Genomic DNA, 22,067 nt, shown 5'->3' on the forward strand with positions numbered 1-22,067 from the left:
TTTACTATGCAACTGGAAATATTCAGTGATGATGACTGAGGAAAGTATGACCTTCTGCCCCTCACACACACACAATACAGAGAACTCCATCAATACACATGTAAGTGAGCTCTGTAAATACCTGTGGTCTGTCTGAAGTCCTAAACTTGAAGGACTTTTTCATCAACATAACAATATAGTATTAATTAAACTCCCATCTGCCAATGTCAGATCCACATTTAAATAAAAAAAAGAATTTTTTTATTTTATTAATTTTTTAAATATATGATAGCAGAATGCATTATAATTCATACTATGCATATAGAGCACAATTTTTTATATCTCTGGTTGTATACAAAGTATTTTCACACCAATTCATGTCTTAAGAAGAAAATTTTTCTCAAAAAAATTGTGTTAGGTAGTATAATTAAAATTAGCAAAAAGAAAAGCAAATCCTCCCAGCTACTCATATCCCATAGAGATGGGAATCACACATTTTCCACACTATACATTAACCACAGCTAAGGCAAACCCCAAGTGCCCTCTTTTAACAGAGAAGAAATGCTCTTCACAGAAGTGTAATGTACATATTTGATTTTCCTAAAGCATTAGAAATGGTTCCACAAAGCATTCTCAGAAGAATTCTATGCATATGGATTAGACAGAATGAGAAGAGTAAAATATGGGTAAAAAGTCAGCTAAATATATTGAACACCAAAAACTTATTAATAGTTTGGTGTCAAAATGAGAGCAGCTATTGCAAGGAGTTCATAAGGAACCATCCTGGGGCCAATCCTGCTCTATATTTTCTATTGATAGCTCTGAGGATTGTGTGACAAATGCACTAATCAATCCACAGAATATGCAGCTCTGGGAGCACTGCTAATGCTTTGGATGATAATATTAAAATTCAGGATGATCTTGTTAAATTGAAGAAATAAGCCAAGATCAATAGAGCAAGCTCAGGCAGTTCTGCCAGGTGTTGCAAATCACAGGATTCAGAAGCTCTCAAACAGAAAGCAAGACCACCCTGGCAAACAAAACCCCAGCTGGTAGAGCCCCCCAACTCCTGCCACCCTCCATTCCCTTTCAGCCACAAGGATATCCAGATAGATGATGAAGAGTGTCATCTACACATGATTTAACCCCATTACCTACAGCTTCTCAATTCTTTCCCCAGATCCTGCAATGAGGGGACAGAAATGAGGGATTTCAATTGATATGACTCATGGAAGAGCCACACTGGCAAATTCAGACTTTGAAACACCACATCAGAGACAGTGGCAGGAGGAGGGGTCATATAAAACTTTGTAGGAAGGAGTACCATGAACTTTTTCTAAGGTGTCATAATGTCCTCGTAACATTCTAAAACATGATTCCTAATGAGAAAGGGATGGAGATGGGGGAAGATGAAAATCAAGTTTCTCTAATGACATAAGTTTTCCAGGTTTGGGGCAGATCAATATTAAGACTTTTTGAAACTTATATCCATATTTTCCTTTCCAGGGGCATCCTTAGTGACATTTATTTTCTTATCCCTGATTAGCTGGTCAATAACCAAGCCCTAGCTGCTTTCATCTTCTAAGCTCTCTTTCCTTTCCTTTGCATCCCTTCACCTGCTGTCCTAGTTGACATCTTCATCACTCCTCACCCAGACTGGGGCAGAAGCCTTAGCGACTTCCTTATCTCTCTATTCCTTTAGATCCATCCTCAACACAGTTATCAGCATGATGCAGTCAAAACTCTTAAATCTGACCTTGAGCCCTCCTGGTTTACAACATTTCTGTACTCACAGAATGAGGTGCAAGTCCTCCAATGTGGCATACAAACATCTTCAGGGGTTTTTCTACCAGCAACTCCATCAGCTTCTTGTGTGGGGATTTCTAAATGCCTCAATGTCTGGGTGGTGCTATTAATATTTTGTGCCCATGCACTACGGATGCCCTTGAAACTCTATAGGATAAACTCTCCCACACAAGTAGCTACTGGTACCCTAATTGAGCAAAGCCTCTTATGGCTCCTGATTCCTTCTGCAGCCTTCTAGTTCCCTTCTCCTCTGCAGCTCTGTCTCTTCTTCCCCAACATGAGCCATGCTTTTTTTCTTGCCTTCATACCTGTTTTTGCTTCTGTGTCTTAATTAACTCTGACACCTGGAGAGATTCTTGGCTTTACTAACTCACCTTTAAAACATCAGCTCAGATGTCCCTTTACTAGGAAGTGTCCCTACACACACAGTCTGACACAAATGCTTCTTCCTGACCAAGCAATGGTGCTTTCTGACTATTTTTCTCCTTCATCCTATTAGAGTGCTCTGTGCACACAGTAGACTTTATGTTGACATAAGAGTTTGAGGGAAGGATGGGTGATGACTGGGCGAGGACAATGACTTTACAGATGACCATTGTGTAGGTAATAAATATCCACATGATTTTGTAGCTCATTGAGCAGTTGAGGTCAAAGTTTCAGATCAGGCCATCTGCCTTTACTTCCAGAGTTCTATGCTGTCCCCGTCACTCAATGACCTTAACCACAGTCTCTATACAGTTCTTTGGAAGATGCCAAACAGCACTTCACCTGATGTTCTACTTACCTGTGTAGAGAACTTCAGATCACGAGGAGCAGTTTGGCAGGCACTTCTGTTTGGTAACTCTGCGTCCAGTTTGCTCAAGAATGCAGCAGTTGTGCTACCAGAAACACAAACAGGTGTTAGTGCCTTCATAAAAATAGAGATCCTGTTGTTTATTGTGGCTTTGGATACTAACCTAGACTTTTATTGGGAGATGACTGAAAGTATCCCAGGGAGAACAAAAGGTTAGGCGGAGAGCAAGTTACAGTCTCAAATTAAAACAAGACTGCATTCTTGAAGAACATTAGTTTGAAAATAGAAAACTAGGTTTGTGAAATGCGAACCTATGATTTCATTTTTCCCACTCTGTGTTACTGACATGGAGGTGACACTCTCTCAGACTCCACAGTACAGGGCCTAATTTCCTATGTGAATGTTCTAAGTCAAACACCAGACTCCAGTATGGCACTGTGCACCATGAATCCCCTACAACACCTCATTTCACACCAGTCTTACGTTAAGCCCTTCACCCACCAGGAGTCTTTCTCCAGTCCCCATCTTCCTCATGGCTTTGACTTCCTACAGGATAGATGTACCCTCTAATTCAGCAGCTCTTTCCCATCTATTGAGATTCTGAAAGCAGAAATGAACCCTCTGTCTCCAGACACACACTCAGATGTGCATTTAAGTCAAGGCATGCAGAGAACTTCCATCCACAGAGGTTAAAAAGTGACGCTGATTCTGGTCTGCATTTCTGACATTTCCTTAGAGCTCTGAAAGGTTGACCTAGAAATTTCTTTAATGAGAAATTTCTTCTTCTTAATGAGAAGTTCTTTGTTTTTCCTTTAATCCAAGCCACTACCCCAATTTCTCCTCTCACCTAATGTCAGTCACAGACCATTGAAATTAGTTCCCATTCCTTTCTGTAATGACTGCTCCATTCTGTTTGGGTTATTTTCTACTCCCTTGTCCTTTTCCCATGTAATTTATGGGATTTTTTTAACCTCTTATTCCACATTTATAACCAAACACCTCATTGAGGCCTGATTTATATTGTGGCAGACTCTTGCAGCCTGCTCCCATCTCCTTCCTGATGTCCTGCTATTTCTGTACTGCTAAGATCAGAGTCACCAAGAACTTAGGAAGTGGGCATGAAACACAAGGGGTTCAGTAAGAACCAATATCATCCAGTGTGGGGTGGGGGAATCAACAAGAGGAATTAGAAATTTTTAAAAAAGAGAGATACCAATACCCCCATTGAACAATTTCTTAGGTAGAACCTGGCATTTAAATCAGCTTAGCGGGTTGCTGGAAAGAAGGATCTAAAAGTGAAACAAAACACAAACCCTGAGAAGTGTAAGAATTCCGCAGTTGAGACACACAGGCCTTCCATTTATCTAGGATTACTTATCTCACCCAGATTAAGACAAGGAGACTAATGAAGTCACACAGCCTGGAAGCCACCCCACTGACTGGAGTTTTAGGAAGTCATCAGTCAAAAGTGTAAAAAGAAGAGTTGCCAGAAGTTTGGATGAGATTTTTGAATATTGTTAGTGGAGTGCAGACAGGGGAAAAAGTAGGGACAAAGAAACTCAGTGCTATGGAAGGAACTGCAGACCTCGATGACCCAGGGGCTCACTGTGCGCTGCCCACTGCTTCTTTCCTGCTAATGCCAAGCACAAACTGGGTGGGTGCAGGGCCACCAGCCACACTGTCCCACCCAGACTGCAAGAGTAAAGCATGGTGACAGACCTGGGACTGACATAGAAATATAAATAGGGGACTAAGGAGGATGTGGATTATTTCCAAGCAATGAACAATACAAACAAGGAAAGCCATGAGTTACTAAGCTAAGTGGTGTTTTTCTACTATTGGCACAGTGCCTGGTAGATAATAGAATTCCCATATACTAAACTGAATTGGGATCCCTGTAGATAACTGTGGTCATCAGTTCTAAAAATAAAATAACCTTGTTGAAGAACAAACACAGGAAAATGGCCTTCAGGGAAGTCCAACTAGACTAAGAATCTAAACTCTGGGCACCCTGAGCCAGCTTTCCCTTGGTGTTCCTGCTATCTATTGCAGGTGGGTGGTCCTCTCATACTTTATCACTCTGACCCACCATGAATAAAGGACTTCTTTTACTCTCCACAGAGCAACTGGTTAGACTGGTTTTGGAGATTTAGTTTACAGGTCCAACTTTGATCTTCAAGGATCCTTCCTGCTTGTTCTTGGGATGATTCCTATGGCTTATTCCTAAAGTTTCACCAGGATTGCTTCTCCTCAATATCTCACAGCTGCAGCAGGGATGCTAGTCATTCACCAAAACTTACGTTCTCCTCTTATCCTGGTCATAAACCCCGTTACAGTATTTCCTAGCCTCCCTGACAGCAAAGATTGGCAATATACTTGAATCTTGTCCAATGAATGCGAGATGAGATAATGCACACCATTTCCAGGACTGAAGTTTATTTTAAATTTCCCAGGTACATGCCTCCATACATTTTGGCCAAATGCTTGTATGAAAAAGGGTTAACTTATAGATGAACTTTGGAGATTATATAGTGAAGTTGGTAGAGTTTCTGTCCAACTTCAATCTCAAACCTGTTCACTCATATCTTAAATGAGCAAGATAAAAACCACAGATAACACTCAAACACTATATATTTGGGGCCTGTTTAAGACAGCAATTAGCCTATCCTGAAAATACAACATAAATAAATATGTAAAGAGAATAATTTCTCACTTCCAAAAGTACATAAGAAGACAAGAAGAGCTGAAGAAGAATAGGAAAAAGAATTTTCAAGGATTCCATTTGGCTTCTCAGTCATTTCAGAACTTTAAGATAAAAAGGGAATGCTGGGAAAGGGGGGGAGATTACTCATCCTTGAGATGTCTGTGTTTCATATCTAGGAACTACCTAGACCCAGAGTATAAAAATTAGCATTAATTTATCCTAAAAATCACTAAAACTTTGTCTAGATTGAAGAAGATAGGCAGGGATTTGAGGAAATTCACTTTGAAAAAATTAGGGGAGGACAAGAAAATGGCTTGTTATATTGTAGTATGATGGAATATTTAAAATCTGTCAATGAAGAGTCATCAGTAACAAAATTTGACCCCCATAAAATGACAAAAAAAAAAAACTAGGAAAGGCCACAGAGAGTGGAGTTTACCTTTGAGGACTCCTTTGAATAGCCCAGAATTGCAAAAGACAATTTCTGTAAAGTTATTTGATTTGAGAATTAGAAAACTGGGATTTTCAATAGTCAAAAAAAAAAATGTTGGACCTAGAGTTGTAGTTCAGTGGTAGAACGCTCACCCAGGACATGTGAGGCACTGGGTTCAATCCTTAGCACCACATAAAAATAAATAACTAAAGGCATTGTGTCCATATACAATTAAAAAATAATGTGCTGAAAAAAAGAACAAAAATTAACATGGACACGTAGAAGTTGGTGAGTCAAGAGACTAATATCAGGGCTACAAGGTATTAAGCAACTTTCCCTATCTAGTTGCCCACATCTGCCAACTACAAATTATGACAGGATATATAAGGATATTCTCATCAAATTTTTAAATTACAATTATAAACAGTCATAATGGGGAAGGTACTCCTGTTGAAAAATAACTAACAAACGTCTCTCCTGGTACTTTTATGTTGCTAGGGAGTAAATGGAACAGTGCTACTTTCCCTCACCTTCTGTTAGCTTCCACACAAACTCAAATGACTACAGGGCTCAGACAAATGAGTGAGGGAAACAGGAGCTCAGACCTGGTGATAAATGACAATTGCCACTGAGGTCAATGATAGAGGCCAGAGAGTGTGTCGGGGATTTTGACAAACTAGAGAGTGAGCTTCCACATAAAGGGATCAGCTACTTCTTAGCTCCAGACTGTTGTTGTCCATGGGAGCCCAGGCCAGCATGCCAGATGTTCCAGTTTTCACTGTCATAACAAAAATGCTGAAATTTTTAATGTGAAATGATTTGGCAACTAATTAAAAAAAAATGGAACACTGAAGGCCAATGCTGTGTGATCAAATGCAAACACACCAAAGAAAACATCTACTTGCTGGGTGCAGTGGCACACATCTGTAATCCCAGCCACTCAGGAGGCTGAGGCAGGAGGATCAAGAATTGAAAGCCAGCCTCAGCAACAGTAAGGCTCTAAGCAACTCAGTGAGACCCTGTCTCTAAATAAAATATAAAATAGGGCTGGGGATATGGCTCAGTAGCCGAGTGCCCCCAAGTTCAATTCCCGGTACTAAAAAAAAGAAGAAAAAGAAAACATCTACTTGTCAGATGTGCCCCCAAAGTCCTCCTAATTCTGACAGGCTGATTTTGTTTCTGCCTGTTTGGGTTGGCACTGTTGACAATGCATTTTTAACTGTATATGCTTTATGTTTATTTAAAAATAAAGAATAAGCAAGGCTGGATTCTATTATTAAAGAAAGGGCAGAGAAATAGTGACTTTGCAGTTTTATGTCCATCATCTAACAGTTGGAGAGAGAAGGGTGTCTGACAATATTTCATATTTATGCCTCATACTAAGGTATAGCACTTCATTTACAGTTTATAACTCTACATCTTTCTGTTAATATAAGAAAAGCAAGTACTACACATAAGATGAAAAAAATGAACCATGAAAAATATTTATAGCCAAGGAAAAAAATAATAAAAAGTGTAAATGTGCAAAATATATAAAGAATGCTAACAAATCAAATTACACAAAGACAAACAGCCCAATAGAAAATCGGGCAAAAAATAGAAACACACACTTCATATAGGAAAAAAGATTAACAACAACAATTAGAAGAGCAACAGCTCAGGGCACATATAGTATTTATTATATGTCTGGCCACACTAAAAAACTTTATATACATTCCTTCTATGACAACCTTGCAAGAATTCCATTGTCATCTCCAGTTCCTAGAAGTAACTTGCTCAAGGTCATACAGCTAGTAACTGTCAAAACCTGGGCTCAGACACAGGCAGCCTGGCTCCAGAGGCCATACGTGCAGCCACTGTGCCTGACTGCTTCTCATGAACAATACCCATGAGAAAAGATGGTCAATCTCACTAATAATTGGGAATATGGAAATTAAAACAAGACACCATTACACATCTGCCAAATTGGCAAGAAAAAAATTAAAAAGTATGAAAACCTTGTCTCATACTACAGAGGGTGTTTGGCAGAACTGGTCCTCTTAGGAATTGCTGATAGAAGAGCAAATTGGTCTCACTGCTGTGGAGAGCAACTTGGCAATACCTGGTGGAGCTGAGTATGTGCACAAAGTCTAAATGTTTACACTAGAGAAACTCTGGCACAGGTAGATAAGGGGAATCGAGAAAGGACACGTAATGCAGCACTATTTGTAAGAGCCTCTGGGGAGAGAGAGAGAAAGAAGAAGATGGAGGGTAAAAAAAGTGGGAGGAAGAAAAGGGAGGGAAGAAGGGAATGGGTTAATTTATATCATGAATCAATGTAGTTGTGTCTCAAAACAATTCTGTAAAGAAATAAAAACAATTGTGAAAATCATGATACAGTAATATTATAAAAACCCAGCAAATGTGAATTCATACACAGATAGTAAAATTAGAAAAACTTGAATCGTGAGAAGGAAGAGGAAGAGCTTCTGACATCCAGGAATTGGTCTAGAGTTCAGTGTTATTACAAACTGACTGAACCCTGCAAAGTTAAGACTTGTTCTACTGTTGGACATAAATTCACACAAGGTCATCGTGCAATCCACCCATTACAAACATCCATCCTTCTAACGGGGTGAATAACTGCTACTTCACAACTTTACAACTTACAACTTTACCCTCATTCTAGTCTGTTCTCTCTATCAATGAAATTTATCAAGATACCTAATCATAAAATTGTCTTCACTGTCTGATAGCATTCAATCTAATCCAAGGCATCCCCAGTTTCCTTAGGCCCTTTCCAAAATTACCCAACCCAAGCCCAAATCCTATAATAGGTTCTAACACTTTCTTACTGAGATAACCCACTGTTCCCTATGGTATGCATTTACTTTGCTGTGACAATAAACCCAACTTGTTCAATTACAGGTGTGTCCCTGGTGTTTTTGGCTGAAGGCCACTGACAATTCCAGGATAGTGGTTACTGCTATGGAAAAGAGGAGGAAGAAAAGGTAAGGGGAAATTAACAGTCTCTAATGTTCAATTTCTTCTTAAAAATTAAGCAAATAAAAGTAGAATCTTAATAATGTGCCCTGGGTGGTTGATACATATTTCCTGTATATTTGAAATATTTCTCAAAGAGAAAAAGCACACACACTTGGGTGGTATTTACTAGGGCAAGACTTGGCAGATGCCATAACTGTTTCCAAAATGCCAATAAGAAGACCTGTGTGGTGCTGGCTACAGGAGCCTTGTTGATGGTGCTTCTGAGAAATTACTGGACTCAAGTCTTTGACTTTGTAGCCTGTCTAGAGTGGAATCTGGGAATCTGTTTTTTAAAAGCACCCCTGGTGATCTTAAGAACTACTATAGTAATACAGATGGATATTTAATATGCATAATTATCTTAGGTCCACATGATTCAGACCTCTGAATAATTCATGTTATATAACACATTTGGAAACAAAATCTCAGTGTGTCTTAGGAACTGTCTATGCAAGCGCTATCTAGCCCTGCATTCCACCCACACTTTGCAATAGCTTCACAAACTTGAACTTTGCCACCATGAGGTTCAGGAGAGTTAGCAGTCACTCTTATATTCCCACATGTATGTATTTAACACAGACAACAGGTATTTCCCAAGCCTCTGCTATGGTCTTAGTACTATAGGTTATAAGGCAATCTGAAGAGGTATTATTTTGCCTGAGTCAGTTTCGTTTAACTGAGTGTGAACACAAGACATTCATATACTTATAAGCACACATGGAGCCTAGGGAAGTAAGAGGGTGGGAGAAAATCTACTGGCAAATGCACAATTCTCTACTTAAGAGATCACAAAAATAAGACATATAAAACAAAACATAAATGTGAGTAGTAACTCTGGGAGAACTAGAATTTGCACTTACTCATAGTAACCAAACTATCTCATATACTTTAAACAATACTTTCTCCTGGTTTAACTGGTCTTTAAAGCTTTAAATCATTAACCACAAAAGTGATATGTGAATATTATATGAAAATAGGATGTTATGGGTCAGGCTATATGGGCAATGACCAAATCGACTCCATTTAACCCTGAGACTCTACGAGTAAGAAATACTTCTCCCATGGGAAAGTCCTGCCTCTGTACCCATCAGTAGTTGCTTAGCATAGCATGTTTGGCAACACAAAATGGCAATTCTTATCAATGTAAAAGTATTCTCCTTTTGGTTCCCATTTTTCTTGGACAGGGCACCCTGTCAGAGATTGATTGTGTAGATGTTAGTCACCATTCTTTAACTTGTACTCGACTAGGGACATTTTGGCCTACTCCCTGTTTATGATTTTAGATCTCATGACATTTGTTTATGTACTCAAACCCTAGGAGGGGGTCAAAGGATATACACTTGCAGCCTACCCCTTGGCCCTCCAGCTGGTGAATTCAGAATGCTGGTTGGTGAATAAAGTTTCCATCTCCTGCTTTAAGATCAACTTGGTGATTTATTGCAATCTCACCTTAACAAGGAAAAGTTTAAATAACAAAAAACAAAAGTCCTGCTTAATACTCCTCTCAACCTTACACTTTTCCCCAAAATTCAACATCATGAGTTGTCTCATATGAATCCTCCTGGACTATTTTCCATTTAGTGGTAAATATCTGCTTAGGATGATAACTGATGAATAGAAGTTTACTTCACAGAGGGTAAGTAGGATAAACAGACCACCAGCTCTTCTCTAAATGTGTTTTTCTGCTTCTTGGACACAGAGTTAGACTATATTTCCCAGCTCCCATGCAATTAGATGTGGCTGTATATCTGAGTTCTGGACAATGAAATGTAAGCAAGGTCCAGTCCTGAAGTGACACACATCAATAATTTCCCACCTGACTCAGTACTCTTTCCTTCTCCTATTTGAAGGTAGCACTCCAAAAGAGTTTGGAAGGCCCCTGACTTCATGCTGGATACTTGAGTGTCCTAATGCCAAGTGACAAAACCTGCTGACTCCTACACTGGCCCAGACACTCAACAAGAAAGACACGAACATTCTCATCCTTTGAAATTTGTGTGTCCATTTTTCGTCCCATAGATTTTCCTATCCTAAATAGATTTTTCCCCCTTAAGAGGGACACTATAAAATTTTGTTTTAAATATTGACTTATTTTCATTTAACATTCTTCAAATTTCTTTCCATATTAATGCTGATATGTCTAACTTCACTCTTTTGGTCTCTGAGTAGCATGCTACAATATAGACATTACATAATGCATTTAGCAGTCTTACTGATAGATATTTATGTTGTTCCACTGAATATCCTGCTATATCTGTCTTGTACATATAAATATATTTTTCTAGAATATTTACCTAGAAATAGAATTAATTTCTAGTATAAGTTTCTATAAGTGAATATACGTGCTTGAATCTTAATTTTGCCAAACTGCTCTATGTAAATTTACAGTCTGAACAAAAATTAATTGCATGAAAGTGGCAATGTAGAACCATGGCTTACTGCTCCTAAGCACTAATTCCATTCTGTCTCACACATTCTATTTATCTCAGTCACCTCCAAGTGCTTCATTCCTTAATCATTGCTATAGTTTGTACATTAAATGTTCTGCAAGATCCATGTGTTAAAGGATCGGTACACAGGGTTACACGATTGAGAGGATCGGTACAAAGGGTGACACGATTGGGAGGTGGTGATATGATACTTCAAGACTACTGTGAGATCATTGGCGGTTTTCTCTTAAAGGAGATTGTGGGATCCCAGTCTTTTCCCTTTCCTCTTTTGCCTCCTGGCTATAAGGTGAGCAGTTTTGTACTGCCACACACTCCTGCAGTGATGTGCTAATTTGCCATGAGCCCAAAGCAATGGACACATTAATCATGGACTGGAACCTCTAAAACTATGAGCTAAAATAAACCTTTTATCTTTATAAGATGATCATCTCAGGTATTTTGTTATAATGATGGAAGATGACTAATACACCCATCATCCATCATTAATCAATCCCATACGGCCCAACATACCTACCATTTAAGCCCCCACCCCTCCATTTAGCCTCCCTAGCTTTTCGATATGCAATAAATTTTTTATCTTTAACCAAGAACCAACCCTTTATATCTTTAATCTCATGTCAAAAAGTCTCCCTCTAATACAATATCACTATTAGGCACACATCAAGGTAAGATCCACTTACAGATGAGGAAATCAGTGCGCAAAAGCTGGAGGATAACAGAATATTAGCATAATTTTAAAATATCTTTCCCAAGAGATATACCAGTTATAAAGGGGGAAAACAGCCCCTTTACCAAATGACCACAATAACCAAATGCTCACTGGTGATGTCATGTACCCTCTTATATGATTCACTGAGAATATATGGCATCATTTCTGTAATATTTTAATTAATTAAAAGAACCTCAATCTAATCATGAGAAAATATTAGGCAAATAAAAATTGGGGGATATTGTAAGTGACTACCAGTACCCACTGAAAGTGTTAAGTTTATGAAAAGAAAAAGAAAAAATGAGGTACTAACAGATAGGAGGGAATTAAGGAATCATGATGAGTAGATGTTTTATGTGGTCTTAAATTGGATCCTGAAATTGAAAGTGGGCACTGGAGGGAAACTGATGAAATGTCAATAATGTCTACAAGTTTAGTTAATAGTATTGTACCAATGTTAATTTCCTGGTTTTGATAATGGTACTATGATTGCGTGAGAGACTAACAATAGCTAGATGAAGGTTTTACTGAAAAGTATACTATTTTTGTATCTTTTCTCTAAATTCACATTACTTAATTTTTTCTAAATCTGCATAAAACTTTTCTGCATTACCTAAAACCTTACTATCTCTTGAGAAAGTACTTCTTTCTGAGCCACCTAAATGAGGCATTTTATTTCTCATGTGCATATTCCTCAGTGCCTGAAGGATGGAGCAGCATCTTCTTTACTTCCTACACTACTTCCAGAGCATTACTTCTCCACCATTTGCAAAAATTCCATTTCTGTAGAGCTCTTGATATCAGATTACATCATCCTCTTTCCATTGTCACCATTCAGCCTTCTGGTCAACCAGCTCTCATTTGTTCAAGACTTTGGACTTCCTCCCTATGTTGACTATTTTCATCAACAGAGGTGTCCTGTATATTTTCCCCAGCTCTCATCATCACTGGACCTATTTTTTGACTTCTCATCTCAGTAGCTTTTTACCATTTGATTTCAGCTACACTCCTAGGGTCATACCCTAGACATCACTGCCATTGATAAATGCACACTCTCTAAACTACCAGATGAAAGATCCCACTCTTGTATACAACTATCAATCCATGTTCTTTCAAACGCTTTCATACAACAATTTTCCAATTTCTTTGGAATTTCCAAACCATTGCTTTCACCTCTTTCTTACCATTATCTCTGATCTATCTTTACTTCCTGTACAGCTTAGATACTATAGTCCATTAAAAAAAAATCTTCACTTACAAATACCTTTAACTTTCTTCCTCCTCTCTCTTTCCTTCATGTTTGTCTGAAAAAAGATATACCAGATTCAGATAAAATCTGCCTTTTCTGGTCTATACCAGAGCAGATGAATCAAGTTTGGGAAAATATAACAGGTGTTTTGGAGATAGAAAGCATGAAGTAGGACAGAGTGATGGGGTAGACTAGCTTCACAGGAAATTCATGAATTTTAGCTTTATTCAGTAATTCTACTCAATTTCATTCATTCATCTTCTTCCACATTTTGTCTGTTTTCCCTCACACATTGCTCTCACATGAAAAATCTCTTCATACTTTTTTTAAGAACAGAAAAACTCCTTCATTGTTTTAGTCAGATATTTTGCCTCTGTGAATAAAAGATCCAACCAGAACAATTTTAGAAAAGGAAAAGTTTATTAGAGGACTCACAATTTCAGAAGTCCCAGTCCATAGAAGCACAGCTCCATTCCTCAAGGCTCAAGGTGAGGCAGGATATCATGGCAGAAGAGTGTGGCAAAGAGAAATAGCTCCAATAATGATGAGAAGCAGAGAAAGATTCTGCTATCCCCATACAAAATATATACCCCATGGCCACACCCCCAATTAACCACTTCCTCCAGCCACACCCCACCTGCCTCTAGCCACCACTCAGATAATCCCATCAAGGACTGATTCACTGATTAGGTTAAGGCTCTGACCCAATAATTTCTCCTCCAAACCTTCTTGCATTGTCTCACATGTGAGTTTGGGGGGACACCACATCTAAACCATAACATTCAGCTTCCCCAACACCAAATCTTCAATTCCATACACCTGCATCTTTTCTCCTTTAAACAAATCATTTTAGGCTGGAGAAGTATATTAGTGGTAGACCCACTTGCTCTGAATGAAGCCCTGGGTTCAATCCCCAGAACAGGAAGAAAAAATTTTAAGTACTTCCTCAATTATACTAGAAATAATCTTTTTAATCATTGATTAATCCACTGGTTATACATGTTGAGGAACCTATCCATATACGCTTTCTCAAGGACTTTATTTCTTCTGTCATACCCTTTTCATCCAGTCTCTCCTCTGCTGTACTGGATTTTTTTCTGTCTTTACACAAACATGACTCTCCCTTGATCCCTCAACTTTATCCTGTTATGTCTCATTTCATTGCTCTCCTTCTCAAATAATTCAAGAGCTGATAAATGCCGTCACTATTTCCAAATCTCTATTTATTCTCAAGTCCAATCCAATCAGGCTGCATCCCCCCATCATACCCAAATCAATCCTGTCAGGATCACAGATGACTTCCTTTAGACATCTCCACTGGGTTTCTTCTCATTCAACCTTTCTGTCTTGATTTCTGGGACATCACACTTGTTGACTTACCCTGCCTCTCAATGTTCTTTCACCTCCACTTAAATTCTAAAAGATAGAATTCCTCCATATTTAATCCTGGGCTACTCCTCAAATCTATAATTTAAATGATTTTATCTATTTACATGCTAATAATTTTAAAATTTTTATCTCACACACATACTTGCTTGCAAAGACCAAATTTTTATGTACAATTTCCCATTTGTTATCTCTCAGATATCTCCAATTTATCACATTTAAAGTTAAACTTTTGAGAAAAAAATAATTTAACAAATTAATAAATAAAAAATAAAATTAAACTTTTGATACTGTTCTACCCAAACTTTGGTCCTCTCCTAACAGTTCCCATCTTGGTGCTTGGCATCACTATACATTCAGTAGATCAAGTCAGCTGGGAACCATCCTTATTTCTTCCTCCTTCCTCATCCCTCAAACCAACATGTTCTATTGATTTTTCCATACAATATGTATATTTTTTTCTCTGACTTGACATCACCCAAATCAACCTTTAACTGGACCATGTCAGTAACATCTTCAGTAATCTTTCCATTTCTACTCTTGCTTCCTCAAATCTACTCTCAACACAGCAATCAGAGTAGTCACTTCCTCAAAATGAAAAAAAATATATATATAAGAAGCTTCTTATGCTTCTCCTCTGTGACTGGAATAAAATCCAGATTCTATGCAACAGCCTGCGTGATCCGCCTTTTCTGTCTGGCTGCTGCCCCTCTTGTCAATCTCATGATTTCTTCTCCTTTATTTACATTAACCCAAATACACCAGCATCCTTTCAGATTATTGAAATACTACATGCTGATCCTTGAGTCAAGAACTTTCTTCCTTGGCTCTCAGCATAGCTGGGTTCTTCTTGTCATTTTAGTTCAATGCAATTTTTTCTATAAATCAGGTCTTTCCTCTCATACTAAAGATACTTTCCCTTCCCAATCTCTTTATTCTTAATCTTTTATCCTACCTTTACCCCTGTGTTCCTGTCAGAATTATTAGAGTCTGTTGTCCAACATAGTTCTTTGTCACCTTAACATCTGAATTTCCATATTTGGTCCTGGAGCCACATTTGCTCTATTCATATTATATACTCAGAACCTACATAGTGCCTGAGACACACTGAGTGCTCATTATTCAATTAATAAATAAAAGCACCTTTCCTCATGCTAGGTAGTCTCAATACATTGATTTCTTGCCTGTGTAATAAATTGCATTTATGTTCCTCTGAATATTTTCATCGATTCATATTTGTGCCCTTTTAACTTCTTGTTCAAGTATTTTGCCAATTTTTCTAGATTTGTCTTTTTCTTATTATATGGTAAAGAGTTCTTTGTGAAATTGAGTCATTATTCATTATGTCTCAGGCAAATATTTTCTCTTGGATTATCACTTATTGGTAAATTTCTTTTCTCTGTGTCTTCCATCATAAATCTAAAAATATTTCATGTACTTAATTCCATTTTCTGAGATTTGTGTATTGCTTACAAAGGAGTTGCTAACATAAAATTATAAGATCATTCCTCATCACATTCTAATTATGTTGATTCAATACAATTTAACAAATTGTCCATCCTGTTAACATTGAGTTGAAAAGTCCTAAGTGCTAAGTTCCCAAATAATAATGGATCTACTTATAGACTGTAACATTCACTGAACCTATTTAAATATTGGCTATAATGGCAAAAATGCTTTGTTAGACCTACCACAGCTTTAAAGGTTTTATTCTTTTATATCAAAGAAATTTAAATTTTGGTTTCAAATTTTTTCCTGCTAGTCTTTTAAATGGGTATCTAAATTGTTTAAGTGGATAGACTTTAAAATGCCTTATTGCTTAATTTCTAATTTTATTTCATTTTTCTCAGGGACTGTGACTTTCTAGAATTCAGGGGGATTTAGGGGAATTTACTGACAGTATTTGAGGCTTTGTCATGGCCACTGTTGTGGTAATTAAGTTGGTATGAAGTATATTTTTTTCATATACTGGGTACAATATTTTATAACTATGTCTATATAATCATGCATAGTCGTTATTTTTCAGTTCCTTTAATCCTTATGTCATTTTTTGGTTCACTTGATCTGTTCATTTCTATTGAGAATTAACTAAATAAAAGAAAAAAATTGGCAAATGCATAGTGTACACTGGAGACTTGACAGTTTTTGTCTAATTTTTGTCCTATATATTTCAAATCTATGTTGGTAAAGGCTTATGATTCATATTGTCTTTTGAATTATGCATTTTATCTTAATAAAATATACTTTATCTTTCTGAATGCTTTTCACCTCGAATTAAATTTACCTTGTATTAATATTGCTACATCTGCTCTATTTTATTAGAATTTATATATATATATATATTTTTTTCCAATGCCTTTGTTTTTAATTCTCATTTTATAAATATGTTTTGTGATACCATACTTATTTGCTTGTTTTTAATACAGTGTAAGAGCTTGTCTTTTAGTAAGGAAACCTAGCTTAATTGTAAGTGTTAATTTGTTGAATTTAATGTTTTGCTTTCTTCTTATATTTTATTATAAAAATTTCACTTTGGGTTGGGGATGTGGTGTAAGCGGAAGCACACTTGCCTGGCATGTGCGGGGCGCTGGGTTCGATCCTCAGCACCACATAAAAATAAAATAAAGATGTTGTGTCCACCAAAAACTAAAAAATTTAAAAATTCTCTCTCTCAAAAAAAAAAATTTCACTTCATGTCTTCTGTTATAATGATCAAATTTGCATGTTATTTTTCTCATGTTTTATATAATATATCCTATTATTACATATAGTTAACATATAATTAAACATATTACAATATAATTATTTTTCTATTAATATTTAGAATTTACAAGCCTTCTTCATGCAACAAAGGAAGAATACTATTGAGAATTAGCTAATGAATGTAGTTCATAACCTTCTCTCTTCTTTGCTGCTCTTCTAGTTTCAACATCCTCCACGATTTTAACATGACCCTGTTGTTTCTTATTTTAAAGAAGGAAAACTAATCACATTTTTTTAAATAAATATCACTATCTTTTTTGTTCAAAATAGTTCTGGCATCTCGTGTCTTCCTAAATCTTGGGTTATCTGTTAGGCTACAGTTTGTTCTCTGTTAACTTTTTTTTTTTCAATAAGGCTTATAGAACCCACATAGGAGCAATAAAGTTGGCTGTGCGGGTGGCTTAACTCTAAGATGGGACCACACACTCACCCAGGTGTGATATGTTTACCAGGAGTACTTTCTGGCCCCAGGGCTGCCTTAGTGAATCTCATGTCTCAAAAAGAGATTCTCATAGTATATGCTTTGGGGCAAAGGCAAAGTCACCTCTTCTCTTTACTTCTTCCTTTGCTGTCCTGGGAGTTTACTAGGTTCAGCATCTCTCTCTGAGTGCTATGCTCAGTCTCTTATGTGAACTGTATCAGTCAGTCTTAGGAATTAGCAGTTACTACTCCCCACACCATGCTACCCATGAGGAAAAAGGCTCCAAGAGGTTTAAAAAAGTTCTTCAACTAATAAGGAGAAAAGTGTTTGAACCCAGACAGTCTAGCCCCAGAACCCCTGCCCTTCCAAGAGGAAACTTTCAATGATACTAAGTTCCTGTGACAAGATAATTAGAACAAAATATTGTACAAATAAGATACTGGTCAACTTTCATCTCTTATTAGTTATAATTACATGCTGAGAAAGATGAGAACTGATCTGGCACTCATGGCTCTTATTAAAAGTGAGCAATGACACATGACATCAACCTCAGAAGAGGTCACTATGTGACTGATGAATTATGACAAAAGAAAGACCACTCTATAACATGTCTGAATGTGGAAAAGCATACGAACCTTCTGCAAACCACATGGTGACCAAATAGCCCCAACTGCTGGCTACTGGGAGTGACTACTGCTGCTTTATCAATGACAGCAGAAGTCTCACTTCAGTATTCCCCCCTTTTAAATAAAGATTGATTTTAAGATACATAGCCATATAATGATCCCTATTTGCAGATAACATCCAACCAAGGGCAAAGCTCTGCTTCCTTAAACCCTCCCCCAAACCACCTGACCCAGATCCATAGCTTTAAATCCTCTCTGACCTCTTCCTAAGGTGCTCCATGTTTCCCCAAAGTGTGGCCCAGGAATTTGGAATTTATTTTAAGAGGCAACAGGAATAGTAAATAATCAAGTATTTTGGAACAAGGGAATGACATGACCAAACTGTGTTTTAGAGTATTAGACCTGAATAAAAACATGAGGTGATGAAGAGAAGAGACTGATGACAAAGATAGCAACCATTGCAGTAGTCTAGGGGTTTGACCAGGAAACCCAGAGACACAGACCATAATTCCAAGTGGCATGTGACAAATGCCAACACAAGGGTGGTGCCAGACGGTATGAAATGAGTTAACATTAACATTAGAATATCTGCAAGAAGAATTGACAGTGGGTGGAAATTTTGATATGATCTTAACAGGCAACCTTATTTAACATTCAATAGTTAGGGATTTCCTTGGACCAAATTTCTCATAAGCTGTTCAGCCTCATTCTGAACAAAATAGATATGGGATTTTTATATCTATAAGTTTGCTTCATTAGCATAAGCTACAAAGTTATGAATAGGATGACTTTCTGTTCACCTTGCTTAAATTATGAAAGTCAAGGTTGGATTTAAGCTTACCATATGGATAAGGGAGCGATTTAGCTCTTGAGTGTCTTCCAGAAGTTCCCACGAAGGGCATTAGAAGTTTTGTGAGCATATTAGAAAGCAAACTTGGGGCCAAAGTGTGCATATTCAGCAGACCTGTCTGGATTCTCCGCTCTAAGAAACTAAAATAGATGAAGATGTGCCTCTGAGGAACTAAGCACACAATTATTCAAGTGAAAGTAAAAGAGATAGATGGTTCTGATGGCAGAAAACGTCCCAACATTATGTTCCACGGGCTGAGCTGGAGGGGGGGGGGGCGGGGGGCGTTGGCAGTTCAGAAATATGAAGTTCCTGTTTAGGAATGGGCTTGATTCCAAGAGTTTTCCCAACTAAGGTTTTAAGAACTGAGTCCCTTATCTCCCAGAAACAATGCTGGAAACTGTACTCAGGAGAAGAGTATACCTAAGAGAAGTTATGAAAGCCCATCCATCCTCCAGGAAGATTAATAGTGATACTAACCCAGGGTTGAGACTGGGCAGAGGACCACATTTCTATGTGATGAATGAAGAGAAAATAGACTTATTTCCTCAGCCTCTCTTTTTGCTTAATGTACACAAAATTTAGATTTTGGTGGGGAAAAAACAGAATTCAACTTTGCCAATCTTTCTCTCTGAGTTGACCTACCCTCTCCAGTAGTTCTCACCACAGGTACCCCTGTTGACAGTGCTCCTCACCCCCAACTTATGCTTGGTTACTGACCTTCAAAATATAACACACCCCTAAATTATCTATTTCCCCAATTCCCCAAATCTCAGGACCTGATTTGACTGCATCACTTACTATCTCTGACTTTGGAAATATCTGATTACCCAAACCTCCCCCTGTAACATAGGGATGATACATGTCTAATGGGGTTGATCTGAAAATTAAATGAAAAAAAAAGTCTACATGATTACTGCTGAGCTTGACATTCTGCATGTTCTCAGTTATATAGCAGCTTTTTTATTATTTGGATTGAAAAGAGCCAAATACTTTGTACTTTTAACTTAGATAAATGTAGAATCTATTATGTTAAATGGTTATTAGATATGAACTACAATTTTAAATGCTTAAAACAGTCAAACCTGATTCCTCCAGAAATTTCTTAAAAGAATACCATTTTCCCTAATACTTGTATGTAAATTGCATCTATACAATCTTACATCCTACCGTAGCCCCATCACTCAAAATCCAAACACATCTAACATGAATCCAAAAGCACACAATCAGAAAGATGACCACACCCCTACAAGCAAATTGCCATTTAAAAATTTAAATGCTGGGATTTATTTTACCCAATATTTTAAATAACCTGGGTCACATCTTCTCTTTGATTTAAAAAGAGAAGAAGTTTATCAACTGTTACCTCAGATTTTTTGCATCTACCAATAATATTGACTAATAGGGAACACCATCCTGAAAAAACATCACATTTGAATTTTTCTAAGTGGTAAATAGGTACAGAGATGAAAAATCATGGTGAAAACTGTACCAAGGTTAAATGCCCCTTCCTACCCTCTGCTTTCAGGCTCAAGAATCCTAGAACTAATTCTGAATTGTGATATCGAATCTGTCTCCAGTCGGAATGGCAGACTTAATGCATCATTAATCGGGTCCGCTCTCAGCCGCCAATTGAAATAGTCACAGTCATTCGATTTTTAAGGAAAAGACAGTGCTGCAGAAGTACATTCCAGAGGTCTTTTCATAAAAACTATCCTGTGTGCTCCATCTGCATGTGCAATCTGCTTGTGTATTTTCAGCCAGCTTGCATGGGCAGATTAATGTGTACAATTAGAAAGCAACCTCACAGGCATTCAATAAACTGCCTTCATTATTACACTCAGGAGAGTCCCTTTGGATGTCAATAAAAGCCTAGTTTTCTGCCTGTTAGCTAAATAATTGACAACACTAAAAATAATCAGAAGCAAATGAACGGAGTCAGGAACAAGGTGTGAAGAAAGAGCACATTAAGATTCTCCTGGTGGTGCCCCAGGTGGCCATCATGTGCTTTTTCTCCAGCAACTTGGATTTACAGTCTACTCAAGTCCATGGTTGCCTTCTCTACAGGAAAAACACACCATTCCTGGTCTGCTGTTTGAACCACACATCACAGCATGCTGAAACTAGCAGGGTATTGACTCGTTTGAAAGAATTTCTTATTTAGGTTTCTATTTTGTGTTCTTTCATTTGACAGCTTCAGGAGAATCTAACTTGGGGGTGGAGGGCAGATAGTCTAGTTGGTCTGGTAAAATCTTTGTGCTGTTAAAATTCTAACAGCTTTCCTAGATTTTTTTTTCCCACCATGAACTGGTTCTAAGAAATTGTGATAAAGACTTGTTACAGGGAGGCTCCACTTATTCTAAGAAGTCCCTTTCATATTGGTAGCTATGTAATGGTCATTCATTTCATGAGCTATTGGCCTTTTAATTTCAAAAGTAATTCAAAACACAATGCTCTTAAAAGAAAAAAAAACTCACACATATATTCCTCTTCTTGTGTTTCTCAATAGCCTTTAAAAATCAATTTGAGATACTTCTCATTTTCAGCCAGCTTCTCTTCTTCCTGGTTAACTGGGGCTTTCACGATAAGCAGAAGAAAGAGCAAGAGTGAAATGTGTGTGTAATTGAATTCAACTCCACTGATAGTGTGGGAGGTGGCTGAGGGCAAAACTTTTTTTCTTCTTTACAGAAAAAGGGCGACTGATCTTTAGTGTTTAGTGAAACACAAACTCAAAAAGCTAGAAGATCATGAAAGAAAGGAGGCTGGACAGCACAACCCCCAATATTTGAAAATTCCAAGAATCTTTCATCCTTCACCTTGCCCTGATTCAAATTCTCCAGACAGAGGATTCATTCAACGTCCCAGTCCTCTACTTAA

At 37.6% G+C, this 22,067-nt stretch overlaps 1 protein-coding gene across 7 annotated transcripts in view; it reads right to left on the reverse strand.

Moving 5' to 3' along the window:
* The window catches only part of Epsti1 (epithelial stromal interaction 1), a 127,362-nt gene that overhangs the window by 33,379 nt on the left and 71,916 nt on the right, over window positions 1–22,067 (reverse strand). For all 7 annotated transcript variants that reach the window (XM_078015906.1, XM_078015904.1, XM_078015901.1 and 4 more), the window contains one exon: window positions 2,570–2,663. In XM_078015906.1, the coding sequence (XP_077872032.1) occupies window positions 2,570–2,663 (94 nt within the window). The remainder of the gene's footprint in view (window positions 1–2,569; window positions 2,664–22,067) is intronic.

Source organism: Ictidomys tridecemlineatus, chromosome 6 (genome assembly GCF_052094955.1).
Source record: "Ictidomys tridecemlineatus isolate mIctTri1 chromosome 6, mIctTri1.hap1, whole genome shotgun sequence".
NCBI classification, from domain to species: domain Eukaryota; kingdom Metazoa; phylum Chordata; class Mammalia; order Rodentia; family Sciuridae; genus Ictidomys; species Ictidomys tridecemlineatus.